General features: G+C 39.4%; 2 protein-coding genes across 2 annotated transcripts in view; both read right to left on the reverse strand.

The window, feature by feature from the left end:
• LOC107660911 (protocadherin beta-16-like) overlaps positions 1–15,288 on the reverse strand; it is a 40,102-nt gene that overhangs the window by 16,155 nt on the left and 8,659 nt on the right. The window contains exon 2 of the mRNA XM_016450350.1: positions 2,384–2,767. Coding sequence (XP_016305836.1) covers positions 2,384–2,767 — 384 coding nt within the window. The remainder of the gene's footprint in view (positions 1–2,383; positions 2,768–15,288) is intronic.
• On the reverse strand, positions 9,780–13,764 carry LOC107660896 (protocadherin beta-15-like). The gene is made up of 2 exons (XM_016450327.1): positions 12,827–13,764; positions 9,780–9,967 (listed from the first exon to the last, which is right to left on the reverse strand). Exons 1-2 carry the CDS (start codon positions 13,627–13,629, stop codon positions 9,925–9,927), a joined length of 846 nt encoding a protein of 281 aa, XP_016305813.1. The 5' UTR covers positions 13,630–13,764; the 3' UTR covers positions 9,780–9,924.

A 15,288-nucleotide genomic window follows, 5' to 3' on the forward strand; every position in this document is an offset into this window, starting at 1 on the left:
GCACTCGTAGATCTGGGATGATTTTCAAGTGCAAATTAAGTTACGATGCTTTTGGGAAACAGACCGTTATACTAAAATTCGGGCTTCGGGCTTTTACGATCTACTTAGGCTTACGATGCTTTTGAGAAACGCAGCCCTGGTTAGTTGTATTATGATTTGCTTTAAAGCGAGTGAAGTCTGATACATGCATTGGCAGGTGGATTCTAATGTTTCCTATCCCTGAATTTCTTTATTATCGGCTATATTCTCAGTTAGCCTCATGGTGTCAGTATTATACAAGGAAACCTTTTTAAATACTGTCCCTCCTCTTCGAGACGTCACACCGTTGTTCCTTTCCACAAAAAGCGCAATTCTGTTGTTGTTGAAACCTTGGATACATTGTTGTCTGCGTGGATTATGGTGAATTGTTTGAAAAAAAATTGACATTTTATAACATCTCCGAGATTTTGCTCATGAAGAAATCACACGAGCAACAATAATTAGTTTTTTGATAAGCGTTTGAATCATGATGGAACACGAAGGACAAAGGAGCAGATGGGAGTGCTGGTGGATCGCTTTGTGTTTCTCTTTTCTGCTGTACTTCGGAGAACATGTTTCAGCTCAGATAAGATACTCTATTCCAGAGGAGGTAAAAGATGGAACCGTCGTCATCGTAACTTAAGTAGCACTTGAAAATCATCGCAGATCTACAAGTGCTCTGGAGTAATCTTAAAGCCCGAAGTGCATCATAAGAAGAGTTATGAGGTCACCTGCTTTAACTTTATTCAAGTGCATATAAGGTTTTGATTGTACTTCTCTTTATTACTCTTTTATTGTTTAAATGAATAAAAAAAATGAAATAATTAAAAAGAAAAGGAAATAAAATGAAAAAATACAAATATACATAAATATGTATACATAGAACAGTGCTGATAAAACATGTTTGCAATAAACTTTTTTGTCTGTACCTGTTTGTATTGGCTAGATCAAGTACAAATATTTGTGCTACTATCACCCTTAATATATACACTTTATATATTAATAATATCTAACCTTACAAGTTTATGTTTGAAAATAACCATCAACCATTAGTCATTCACTTCAGAAACACTTGGAAGAACTCATAAGAATTCTTATGATATTTCATAGGGTCTTAGGCCTTGGGTGGTTCAGCAAACACATGGCCATCAAAAACTTTGAATCAACATGTTTTTCTTGATTTCAGTCAATGAGCTGCTGTTGAAAATTGTTGTTCCTCTTACTGGCCTCTTTAAGACATTGTCTAATGTCTTTCAAGACATATCTCCAGCTGCACTGACTACAACCACAGACATTCTCAAACTGCTGAGGTGTTGTGGCTGCGGTCTGGACAACTGAAGATGGAGGCTGAGGCCTGTGAGGGTTGTTTGGAGGACTAGGAGATGGTTGGTGCTGGGAGATGGCAGGTGAAACTGATAGGTCCTCTGAGCATGAAGGACCTGACTCAGGCTCAGGTTGAGGCATCCCTACTCCTCCATGGAGGTCAATACCACCATACATGCCATCTGATGTATTGACAAGGCCTTTTGTTCCTCTGCTGTGAGAAGAAGGGGAGAGTCATTGGTCCAACCACCTGTTTTTTTATTGCCATCCTCTGCAGTGCCCTTCCTTTTTTCCAGGCTTGCAGAGTCCTGCCACTTCTTGCAGACCTCCTTCCCTGATCTCTTAACACCCCTGGTTGCAGTTAATTTTGTAGCAAAGTCCTCCCATGTTTTGTTTTTCCTTATTTGTGTGGTGTCCTTTAAATCTGCTGAAAATTACATGTTTGTTTCGCTCTACCTCCTCCATAAGAACATTAATTTCATATTTTTTAAAGGAATTTTATTTCTAATCCACATCAGGTGACGACTATTCGGTTCAAGGATACGATTCTATAAGGTAATATTTTAGCACTTGACAAACGGACAGCGACTCTTAAGTAGCACGTAGAACGCGTTCTCGCGCGTTCATGTTAAGTGCATTTTTGGGAAACGCACGTGGAATTGCGGCGAGCGTTCGTAACCTCGCAAGTAGAGAGCGCTCTTTAGGGCTAAGGTCCATCGTTATTGAGAAACCCAGCCCAGGACGGATCAGCAGTTACAAGAAACTTTACCTGCAGTAATAGCTGCAAAATGGAGTCACACCAGATACTGAAAGCAAAGATATGTAATAATGGATTGTTTTTCTCAATAAATAAATGACAAAGAAAATATCTGTATCTCCTTTGTTTATCTGATGATATTTTGTGTCATATTTATGTAGAAATATAGAAAATTCTAAAGGCTTCACAAACTAACAAAACAAACAAAATCCCTTTTGAGCCAAAGCAAGAATACAAACAAGTCGAACTGCCGAAAAGATGAAATATTTAAAGATAAAAACATACCTGAGAAACATTCTCTATTCCCTCGGCAAAATCATTAAGATCATCGGCGGATTGAGTCTTGTTCAGAGTCAGGTTAGCAGTCAGCGTGCCCTCATTATAAGATCTGACGAACTTGAAGTCACTAGTGCGCGAGCCCGTGGCCAGGTATGCGTCATAATTGTAAGTGCTGCGGAGAGTTCCCGCGCCCTCCACCTCTGCGTAATTTGGAGGAAGATATGCGCTGGGAATGGCTACAGCTCCATCAAACAACAGTCTGGGCTTTCTCCTGCGACAAAACCTCACGGCCAGGATGATGATGATGAAGGTCAGGAAGAACGTGGAAACGGACACCAGCGCGATGATCAAATAAAACGTCAGTTTGGAGCTGCTCTCGTCGCGAGACATGTCTTTGACCTCACGGCATGAATGACCCCGGTGTCTCCGTTAATGGCTAGAAAGGAGGACACCGGTGCGCCATTGATATCAGAGGACAACAGAGAATAAACTACAGTGCCATTCTGTCTCCAGTCCGGGTCTGTAGCTGATACTGAACAAATAGAGGAGCCCGGTTTGTTATTTTCTTGCACATGAGCTCTGTAACTCTGCTCCTGAAATACAGGTGGATTATCATTCACGTCAGCTACAGTCAGGTGAATATTCTTAGTGGAAGATAAAGGCGGAGAGCCCTCATCAGTAGCAGTAATTGTAATATTATAATCAGAGAGCAGCTCGCGGTCTAATTCACCTGTGGTCACCAGAGAATAGTAATTTTTGATTGAAGGTACAAGTTTAAACGGGACGTTTTGCTGAATGGAGCAGCGCACCTGTCCGTTATTCTCAGAGTCTCTGTCCTGCACATTAATGATGCCAACCTCTGTACTGGGTAACGCATTCTCAGGAATCGGGCTATTCAGTGACTTAATTACTATAATTGGGGAATTATCATTGATGTCAGATATCTCAATAACAACAGTTGCATGAGATACCATCCCCAGTCCATCTGTGGCTTGAATTGGAAGCTCAAAGGATGACTCGTCCTCATAGTCAAGAGACCCTATTAATGTAATTCTGGCATTACTTGGGTCGAGTGAAAAAACCATCATGTCACTTTCTGAAATATGGCCAAATTCATAAGTCACTTCTCCATTTTGTCCCTCGTCAGCATCAGTAGCGCTCACTGTCACCACTACAGTATCTAGAGGAGAATTTTCAGGCAGACTGACTTTATAGACGGCCTGACTAAAGACTGGAGCATTATCATTAGCATCCAGCACAGTGACGTGTATGGCTACAGTACCTGATCTCGGTGGAGTCCCGCCGTCTACCGCAGTGAGAATTAAAGTCACTTCCTGTTGTTGTTCACGATCTAATTCTTTATTAAGTACTAGCTCGCCATACATCTTCCCTGGTGCTTTTGCAGCAACAGCCAATTCAAAATATTTATTCTGCCCTAAATTATACGTTTGAACCGAATTAGTCCCTTTGTCTGCATCGTGAGCCTCCTCGAGCAAAAAACGAGCACCTTTTACAGCCGACTCTGTGATCTCAAATTTGATTATATCTTTTTTAAAGACAGGGGTATTGTCATTTACATCTTGAACGTTTATGTTAATGCGATGAGATTCAAGAGGATTTTCCAAAACCAGCTCCTGTTTTATAACACACAAAGCTTTCTTTCCACAAAGTCCCTCTCTGTCTATTCTCTCCGCTACAGTCAGTTCCCCAGTATTCAGATTAATGTCGCAGTATCGTTTTCTGTTACCTTCAGTGTCAATGCGAGCCTTACGAAATGACAGTGTGTTCACATCGAGCCCGAGATCCTTCGCTATATTTCCAATCACAGATCCGCGTTTCATCTCCTCCGGAACAGAATAGCTCACGTCTCCATAAGCGGTGTGCAACACAATGGAGGAGAAGAGAAAACCCCGCAGACTAAAAGAAACCAATAACGTCCACTTGTTATTCATTTTCGCTTGAGAATGATGAATATGTTTGGTTAAATATATCCTGTCCCATAAAATACTCCGAAGTTTCAGCACATAGGCCTACTTAAGCGAATGCTCCCGAACATGTATATGGCGTCAATAATAAGCGACAGTACAAAGGGGAATAGCAATATTTCAGGGTGGAGAAATAACAACCACTTTACTTTGCAGGTGCACAGCGACACCGTGAGGAAAAAAAATCTGACATTTTGTATTTTATGCTACAATACATGCACAATACTGCAATTGTATTTAATACTTTGTAACATTATGCCTTTAAAATAGCCTAACTGATGTTTTCCCCACAGCACATTTTGATATTTTACCTTTTCAGAGAGAAAATAGTTATCTAAAATATTTCCCTCAATGTTCTATCGAGAAATACAATACCACCTCAAAATGATAGACATACTGAAACGAAGCGTCACATTTCAGGAGAGAACAATCGTCTTAAATGTACTAAACGACATGGGAGAACCAATTCTCTCTCACATTTTCCTAGTCAGAAGCACTAGCTACAGTCAATACAATGGCATCATAATAGAAAACAGCTACAGAGAGACAAGTAAAACAAACAAACACTTAACGTGGCTTAATGTACTGACAGTTGCACCGAATGCCTAATTTAGTCTGGAACCTAACTGACAATAAAAAACACCTACAAGCTAACTGATGAGCCAAGACTCTTAAGTTCAACACGATAAAAGTTTTCTCTATTCTTTTCTCTGTCAGAAAATGCTAATACAATTAAATACAAGCAAAATGGGGTGTGGAAATATATATAGTCTTTTACCTGTCTATAGGGAAACACCTTAATATTTGAAAAATAAAAATAAATAATAATAATAAAAACAGTAATCAGCTTTATAATGCACAATCATTACTTAAAGTGTACCTGGGAAGTTTCAACTTTATTGCCAAGGTCATCCATTATATTCTCAACAGACTGAGTCTTGTTCAGAGTCAGGTCAGCAGTCAGCGTGCCCTCATTATAAGATCTGACGAACTTGAAGTCACTAGTGCGCGAGCCCGTGGTCAGGTATGCGTCATAATTGTAAGTGCTGCGGAGAGTTCCCGCGCCCTCCACCTCTGCGTAATTTGGAGGAAGATACGCGCTGGGAATGGCTACAGCTCCATCAAACAACAGTCTGGGCTTTCTCCTGCGACAAAACCTCACGGCCAGGATGATGATGATGAAGGTCAGGAAGAAAGTGGAAACGGACACCAGCGCGATGATCAAATAAAACGTCAGTTTGGAGCTGCTCTCGTCGCGAGACATGTCTTTCAGTTCCGGAACTTCAGCCAAGTTATCTGATATAAGTAAATATAATGCGCACGTGGCTGAGAGAGAGGGCTGTCCGTTATCTCTCACGGACACAATGAGGTTCTGTTTCATGTTGTCAGATTCAGAAATGTCCCGCTGCGTCCTGAAAGAATAGCTCACGTCTCCATAAGCGGTGTGCGCCATCAGCACGAAGAACAAAAGGCCAAACATCTCACCAGCAACACCGATGCCTCTAACATTCATATCGGGGAAAAAGAAAACAAAAATGACTTGATATGAAATCAACATAGGTGTGAACTACATTTAGGAAATGAGATGCTAAAAAAGATTGGAGAGTCACAATGTCTACGATTTTTCCTACGATGTGAGCTGGAAGACCGTCCGTTATTCTCAGAGTCTCTGTCCTGCACATTAATGATGCCAACCTCTGTACCGGGTAACGCATTCTCAGGAATGGGGATATTCAAAGATTTATTAATGATCACCGGTGCATTGTCATTAACATCTGTAATTTCTATTATTACCAATGAGTACGAGGTTAAACCTGCAGAATCTTTTGCTAAAACACGCAACTCATACACCGATTTCTCCTCATAATCCGTTGATCCAATAACAGTTATATCTCCAGTGTTGCGATTCAGTAAGAATGAGGTCTTATCTTCTTCCGAAACATGACCAAATGCATACGAGACCTTTCCATTTTGTCCCTCGTCAGCATCAGTAGCGCTCACTGTCACCACTACAGTCTTTAGAGGAGAATTTTCATTCAGACTGACTTTATAGACGGCCTGACTAAAGACTGGAGCATTATCATTAGCATCCAGCACAGTGACGTGTATGGCTACAGTACCTGATCTCGGTGGAGTCCCGCCGTCTACCGCAGTGAGAATTAATGTCACCTCTTTCTGCTGCTCACGGTCTAACTCTTTATTTAATACCAGTTCACAGTATTTCCCTGCTAAATCGTTTGATTTAACATATAAAACGAAATTTTCATTGCTTTCCAAAGTATAAGACATAACTGCATTGTTTCCTATATCCGGATCGTGCGCTTCCCCTAGCAAAAACCGTTCTCCTTTGTCCGCTGATTCCGTGATTTCCATTCTGATAACATCCTCGTCAAAATGTGGAGAGTTATCATTTATGTCATCAATGTGTAAACTAATTCGATGCAATTCTAAAGGATTCTCAAGCATAAGTTCTTGTTTCAGAACGCATGATGCTTTCTTTCCGCAAAGCCCCTCTCTGTCGATTCTCTCCGCTACGGTCAGTTCTCCAGTATTCAGATTAATGTCACAATATCGTTTTCTGTTACCTTCAGTATCAATGCGAGCCTTACGAGATGACAGTCTGTTCACATTGAGCCCGAGATCCTTTGCTATATTTCCAATCACAGATCCGCGTTTCATCTCCTCCGGGAAAGAATAGCTCACGTCTCCATAAGCGGTGTGCGCCATCATGACATAAAAGCAGAGCGAAAGCTCTATAACAAATCCTGCGTTTCTCTTCATTCTCAAACAGTCTCATCCAGCGTGAACAAACGTGAAATAGTGCAGACCAAAAAGGTGCCAAAATCAGTGGGAAACCTCGAATTAGCAAACAAATAAAATATACAATGTCGACTGATCTCTCTTCTCTGCAACAAACAGCCTTTTATAAATGAGAAAGTGGGTGGGAGAATAATATTTGTCTTTGCTACAAAGGTATACAGCGACACCATGAGGCTGTAGGGAAGACTGGCTGTATATTCCGTTAAACCACTTCCTCTATAAATACATGGTCTGCTGTTTACAGAAAATATAGGAAGCAATATGTATCGTACACTCTAAAAAAATGCTGGGTTAAATACAACCCAGCGCTGGGTAAAAATTGACAAACCCAGCTATTGGGCTGCTTTGACCCAGTGGTTGGGTTACTACCCAGAAGGTTGGGTTAAAAAATTTAACCCAACCGCTAGGTCAAAACAACCCAGTTGCTGGGTTTGTCCATACTTCACCCAGCGCTGGGTTGCATTTAACCCAGCATTTTTTACAGTGTATATATATCGAGAGCTACTATATGCAGTAATGCGGTAAGCAAGTACAGTACTTCAGCACCATGAACAGCAATACTAATGTATTTGAAATAAGTTATTACAGAGAGGCATTAAAGTTCCAGGAGAACGAAATATTTTAATATTGCTTGAAATTCCATCACAGTGTATGGATAAACTTAAATCCCTAATGGCAAACTCACATACAAACAAAATGCATCATGAAAGGAAACAAAAGGCTACATTATACTTCTGTGCAAAACACCACTAATTTACTTTTATGGCTACATATCTGAACATGAAAACACGAGTCTGACAAGCACACATACTGGTTAAAAGAGAACCTATCACGTTATGGGGAAGAAGAAAAAAAACGAAGAACTAAAAACAGCAGCAACAAAGCAACATTAGGGTCAAGTGATTTAAATGTCTAAATAAAACAACTTAATAGACAAACATATGAGATTCCAGCAACCCACTGTAAAAACAAATGGCAGTAATAACGTAAACAACTCGGTATAATAACAAGTGTGATATTTTTATAAAATTTAATAACACTGGAGTAGATGGTTGAATCATACCTGGTCCAAACATGAAAAACAACAGCAAACACCTTAAATGAAGAGCAATATCCTAGTGCAGTTTTGACTGTAAGGCACCAAAAACTTAGAACAAATGGTGATTTAATGTTTACATTTCATCTTTGATGTCCATGTGGCAGGCAGGGCCCTTTATCATTCCTGTATATGTATGGTGTAGAAGAATCTGACTGTAGTAGAACTTGACAATGACATCTAATGAAAGGTCTTCCCAGAAGAGCTGGCATAGCAGCAAAGGGAAGGAATAATGCTTTCAAAAATAAACTTTCAGCAAGACACAAAAGCATTACTGAGGTCAGGCACTGATGTTTGGTGATGGGTCCAGATACACTGTTACAAAAGGTGTTCAATAGGGTTTCAGGTTTGGACTTTGTGAAGGTCAGGCAAATTCTTCCCCACCAGAGTCTGTAATGTCATGATGAAATGTCATCATTCTATGATGAAACTAAGATTTGTTTTCACTGTAATTACTATATAATCACTTAATCTGTTAATCAGAAGGAGGTTTTTCCATCACGTTATACAGATGTATACATATGGTTGATTACTCAATTTGACTCATTTGACCTCACGGAATCTTGGAAATGTAAATCTTCATTCTATAAAAACATTTATCACATGCCCTAAAAGATTTTATGGGCACAAAAAAAAACAAAAAAAAAACACTTTAAATGGATATAGTATGATGATCAATTAAAATAAATAACCCTTCTCTATAAATAACAAAATGCAACTCTGCTGCCCTGGCATAAATGTGAACTGCTGTGCCTGTGATTTCCAATTTCTCTGATAACCGAAATTATATAATTAATTACTGAAACGATTGTTAATTACAAATTGCGAATCAGAATACCATATTAATGGAAATAATATTTTCCAAGGAACAGTTCCTCAGGAAAAGTACAAAGTATTTGTTCCTTATTTCCTTACAAAAGTTAAAATAAACAAGAAAAAAGTTTGGGTAGACTAAAAGCATAAGAGTCAAATTCACAATACAGGGGGACTCTAAAAACAAGGGCATTTAAGCACAGACGCCCTAAGAACCATATAAAACCATTAAGGACAAAATGAAAACGCCTACCTCGGAAAAAGGAATGCTCAAACCATAAAGCCCTTCAAGATCATCCACAGAGGACTGAGTCTTGTTCAGAGTCAGGTCAGCAGTCAGCGTGCCCTCATTATAAGATCTGACGAACTTGAAGTCACTAGTGCGCGAGCCCGTGGTCAGGTATGCGTCATAATTGTAAGTGCTGCGGAGAGTTCCCGCGCCCTCCACCTCTGCGTAATTTGGAGGAAGATACGCGCTGGGAATGGCTACAGCTCCATCAAACAACAGTCTGGGCTTTCTCCTGCGACAAAACCTCACGGCCAGGATGATGATGATGAAGGTCAGGAAGAAAGTGGAAACGGACACCAGCGCGATGATCTCCTGCACATTAATGATGCCAACCTCTGTACCGAGTAACGCATTCTCGGGAACGGGGCTATTTAAAGACTTAATCACTATAATGGGGCATTATCATTAACATCTGTAATTTCTATGATTACTTTAGTGTCCGATGAAAGACCAGAGCCATCCTTTCCCTCAATAAGCATTTCATACCTTGATGCCATCTCAAAATCAATGGGGCCTTTAACTTTAATCTCCCCATTGTTTGGATCTAGAGAAAATAGTACGTTGCCATTTTTCGAAATTCGACTAAACTCGTATGTGACTTCTCCATTTTGTCCCTCGTCAGCATCAGTAGCGCTCACTGTCACCACTAAAGTATCTAGAGCAGAATTTTCAGGCAGACTGACTTTATTGACGGCCTGACTAAAGACTGGAGCATTATCATTAGCATCCAGCACAGTGACGTGTATGGCTACAGTACCTGATCTCGGTGGAGTCCCGCCGTCTACCGCAGTGAGAATTAATGTCAGTTGTTTTTGTTGCTCACGATCCAGTTCTCTTTCTAACACTAACTCGATATTTTTGCCACCATCCGCCTTTGTACGCACAGATAAAAGAAAATGGTCATTCTTTTCAATCGAATAGCTTTGTACTCCATTCTGTCCTATGTCCGCATCATGCGCCTCATTCACGCGGAACCGAGCGCCTTTACCAGATATCTCACTTATCTCAAGCTTTATTGTGTCTTTGGGAAAGGTCGGTGTGTTATCGTTGATATCCTGAATTTGTATTGACACACGGTGTATCTCCAGTGGGTGTTCTAGAACTAATTCAAAATTAAGATCACAGGAAAGCCCCTCACTACAAATCTCCTCTCTGTCGATTCTCTCCGCTACGATCAGTTCTCCAGTATTCCGATTAATGTCGCAGTATCGTTTTCTGTTACCTTCAGTGTCAATGCGAGCCTTACGAGATGACAGTCTGTTCACATCGAGCCCGAGATCCTTTGCTATATTTCCAATCACAGATCTGCGTTTCATCTCCTCCGGGAAAGAATAGCTCAGGTCTCCATAAGCGGTGTGCGCCATCAGCACGAAGAACAAAAAGGCAAACATCTGATGATTAAGCCAGAAGCTTTGAAAATCCATTTGGAAATATGCTTTAGACAAGATGCAATACAAAACGTAAATCTGAATATTACATCTACAATAATACACAAAAGACTGGAAAAAAACGTAAGCGTCTACGATTTTCCATAAAAACGATCTAGAAGCACTGATAATGACATCACCAACAGGGTGGAGACAAGAACAATGTTTTTGTCAATGATATTACAGGTGAACAGCGACTCTAAGTGTTTAAACAAGAAACTGCATATTCAGTGCTCTAGAAGGAATAAGTTACGGTAGTATGACTGAACAGCAACGATCACGGTACTGACTTTAAAACATCAAGAGTTTTTGACTGTTAACATTCTATTTTGGAGGATCAAGAAAACCAATTTTAGGGTATTCCTAAAACCCACTGCTTCATAGAGAGTTACAAGGTATGAGAGGGGGAAACGCGATTCACACATTACTTGAGCAGCACCATGGACAGCAACATTAAAAATAAATCAATTTCCACACGCAAGTGCACACCACACAAGTTTCAAAAGTTTGTGCAATGAAGTCTATACGTAAATGAAGCTACTAAAGAAATAATTTCATATTAAGGACACAACGACGAAACAGATGTGAAAACACTTGCTTTATCCTAAATATAAATAATTACAGATTTTCTCACTGATTTACTGAAAAATCAGAAAGAACCACAGAAATTAAGCGGACACTCAAATTAACATGCAAAGTTTAAATAAGTTCCACGATAGAAAAGTTTTAAAAACTCTCTAAATGATCTGCAAATTACGTTAGTCCGTTTGAAAACAAGGCATTAATCCCAAATGGAAAAAGTTTTCACCAAAAAAAATCTAGTAACATTCTACATATACATCCCTTTTATAAAGAAACATGAACCTAACCTCTATGAACGCCGCTCATTTTGGAAAAAAACAAAAAAAACAAAAAACAGGCAAGCTAAAAAAAAGTAAAGTCAATATATGAGAAAATCGCAAGAACAGTAAAACAACCGATAATAAAATTACCATTTTTTTCCACATCAGATCGTTAAAAGTCATTGAAAACGAGAAAACACTAAAATTATTTTCAAATGCATTAAAAAAAAACAAATAAATAAAAGGGGCAAATTCTTCTTTTAAGACTTGCGATACGTGACATTTTTAAGAGCCTGCTGCAAATCAAAGCGGTAAACTTTGAACACAAATACACTTCATATGGAAGCCCAGACCATTAACTAAACGATAAACACTTTGTTAGCCCTACCTGAAACGGATCGTTCATTTCCGCATCGAGTCCTTCAAGATCATCCACTGAGGACTGAGTCTTGTTCAGAGTCAGGTCAGCAGTCAGCGTGCCCTCATTATAAGATCTGACGAACTTGAAGTCACTAGTGCGCGAGCCCGTGGTCAGGTATGCGTCATAATTGTAAGTGCTGCGGAGAGTTCCCGCGCCCTCCACCTCTGCGTAATTTGGAGGAAGATACGCGCTGGGAATGGCTACAGCTCCATCAAACAACAGTCTGGGCTTTCTCCTGCGACAAAACCTCATGGCGAGGATGATGATGATGAAGGTCAGGAAGAAAGTGGAAACGGACACCAGCGCGATGATCAAATAAAACGTCAGTTTGGAGCTGCTCTCGTCGCGAGACATGTCTTTCAGTTCCGGAACTTCAGCCAAGTTATCTAATATAAGTATTTGATTGAAGGTACGAGTTTAAATGGGACGTTTTGCTGAATGGAGCAGCTCACCTGTCCGTTATTATCAGAGTCTCTGTCCTGCACATTAACGATGCCAACCTCTGTACCGGGTAACGCATTCTCAGGAATGGATATTTTAACATATTTACTCATTATTTTAGGGGCATTATCATTGACGTCAATAACATAAATTAATACAGAACAATGACTGGCTAATCCTTGACCATCCTTGGCCTGAACTGGCAGTTCAATTGAACTCTCATCCTCATAATCAATGAGCCCTGTTAATTTAATTTCTCCAGACAACGAGTCGAGAGAAAATGTATCCATAAGGCGTTCTAATAAATGACCAAACTCATATGTCACTTCTCCATTTTGTCCCTCGTCAGCATCAGTAGCGCTCACTGTCACCACTACAGTATCTAGAGGAGAATTTTCAGGCAGACTGACTTTATAGACGGCCTGACTAAAGACTGGAGCATTATCATTAGCATCCAGCACAGTGACGTGTATGGCTACAGTACCTGATCTCGGTGGAGTCCCGCCGTCTACCGCAGTGAGAATTAATGTTACCTCTTTCTGCTGCTCACGATCTAACTCTTTATTAAGAACTAGCTCTCCATATTTTCTTCCATTTTCACGCGTTAGTACACTAAGAAGAAAGTGTTCATTGTCTTGTATCACATATGATTGCACCGAATTCATACCAGTATCCGCATCGTAGGCCTCATCTAATAAGTAACGAGATCCTTTTTCTGCAGACTCCCTTATTTCGAATTTGATCACACTTTGTTTGAATTGTGGTGAATTATCATTTATGTCCTGAATATTGAGAATAAATCGTTGCAGCTCTAAAGGATTTTCCAGCACGAGCTCCTGTTTAATAACACATGAAGCTTTCTTTCCACAAATCTGCTCTCTGTCGATTCTCTCCGCTACAGTCAGTTCTCCGGTATTTAGATTAATATCACTGAATCGTTGTCGGTTATCTCCATTATCAATTCGTGCCTCTCGACTTGATAGTTTGTCCATATCGAGCCCGAGATCCTTTGCTATATTTCCAATCACAGATCCGCGTTTCATCTCCTCCGGAAAAGAATAGCTCACGTCTCCATAAGCGGTGTGCGCCATCAGCACAACAAAGAAAAATCCAACCATTTCAGCAACAACACAAAAGGTTTCGATATCTACGTGGAAAGGAAGACAAAAGTAACCACGTTATCCACGTGTATATGGAATTGAAAAAACTGAATCTAGTTCGTGGTCGATACAAAAGAATTATAGATGAGGCACCGCTCACCATCGACGACTTCCTACAACGAGCTGAGATGTCAGTCCTGTATATGACATCATGAACAGGGTGGAGAGAAACAGTAATGTGAAGGTCAACGGTTGCACTGGTGAACAGCGACACTAAGAGTTCGATTTTGAAACTGCAAAAACTTTCATAGGTCTGATATTAAATGTCTAAACTTGGATTTAACATTTATCGTGCACATTAAATAACTTGGCCTGGCACAACCAAATATTTACGTAGAATGTGAAAAAAACGAGTCCAGTTTTCTAGGGCACATATTTAATAATAATAATAATAATAATAATAATAATAATTAATAAATCAAAAATAAACACGACTATATATGCAGGCCTACATAGGGCATAAAAAGAAAAACTTCAACAGCAACAGACAACGCCCTCTACAGCATCATAAAGACAATATAGAAATATGCCATCCTATACTAAAATTTCTAATTCAATGAAGTGACGATTTAAAAAAAAATGAATATAGAACACGAGAGGAACACAACAAACTTAATATTTCCACATAACGTGTTTTCTAAGATCATTATTAATAGCAAACGTAAAACGTATATATTACTTATTAAATTACGTAATTCGTAATTCCATATGTTCAACTTAATCGGATTGTTGTCTGTTTTAATCTCTTTTTACTAAAATTACACAAAATGAACAAGATCAATACATTCAGATCATTCTCCTTTAGTGTTAATTTGCGTTCAAGTATTGGCAAAAAAAAAGTTATATTTACAAAGAAATTCTTCGTGGCTTGTAAACAAACTGAATTAATCCTACACTTCAGTCAATAAGTTTGCATTTATTCAACGTTATCTTCATGAATACATTCAGCTGAAGACGAGGTATAACATCCTAAACTCTAAATCATAAAATCCAGTTCGCAATATTGGATCCTGCAGTAGTTTTTACAAATAGATAGCAAACATTTTATTAACACATTAGATATGTGAAATTGTGCTCCATGACTACCATCCTCTCTTTTCTCAAAATCTTTCAATGGCAGGTTCAAATCTGCTCCAGCAGATTGTGTAACATTCGCGTAAATTGCATAATGATAATAACAGTTAGATATTACACAGTCAGGTGTTTGACCCTCAAACCAGATGATCTATGAACAAAACAAGTGTTTATATTTGTCGTGGGCAATCATTTATTAACAGTTCACTACCTGCAAGCAGCAAATGATCAGAATACACAAGTTTAATAAAACGCCTGGAATTATTTGGAGACATTGTGAAACGGAAGAGGACGTCGCCTAAATTATTAACTCAAATACATTTCTAAAGAAGATACCATTTAAACCTTAAACCAACGCACTGAAAATAAATCTTAATTCAAACTGCAAATATCGAACTGCAATGTCCAACCAGGTCAGTGAATTCTTTAAGTGTACGTGCCAGTATCTCAATTTCCCTGAAGGGTGGGAGATAAACACGACCACAAAAGTTATATTATTCTCACACACATACACACACACACACACACACACACACACACACA

Source organism: Sinocyclocheilus anshuiensis, unplaced genomic scaffold (assembly GCF_001515605.1).
Source record: "Sinocyclocheilus anshuiensis isolate Anshui unplaced genomic scaffold, SAMN03320099.WGS_v1.1 scaffold1647, whole genome shotgun sequence".
Classification (NCBI taxonomy): domain Eukaryota; kingdom Metazoa; phylum Chordata; class Actinopteri; order Cypriniformes; family Cyprinidae; genus Sinocyclocheilus; species Sinocyclocheilus anshuiensis.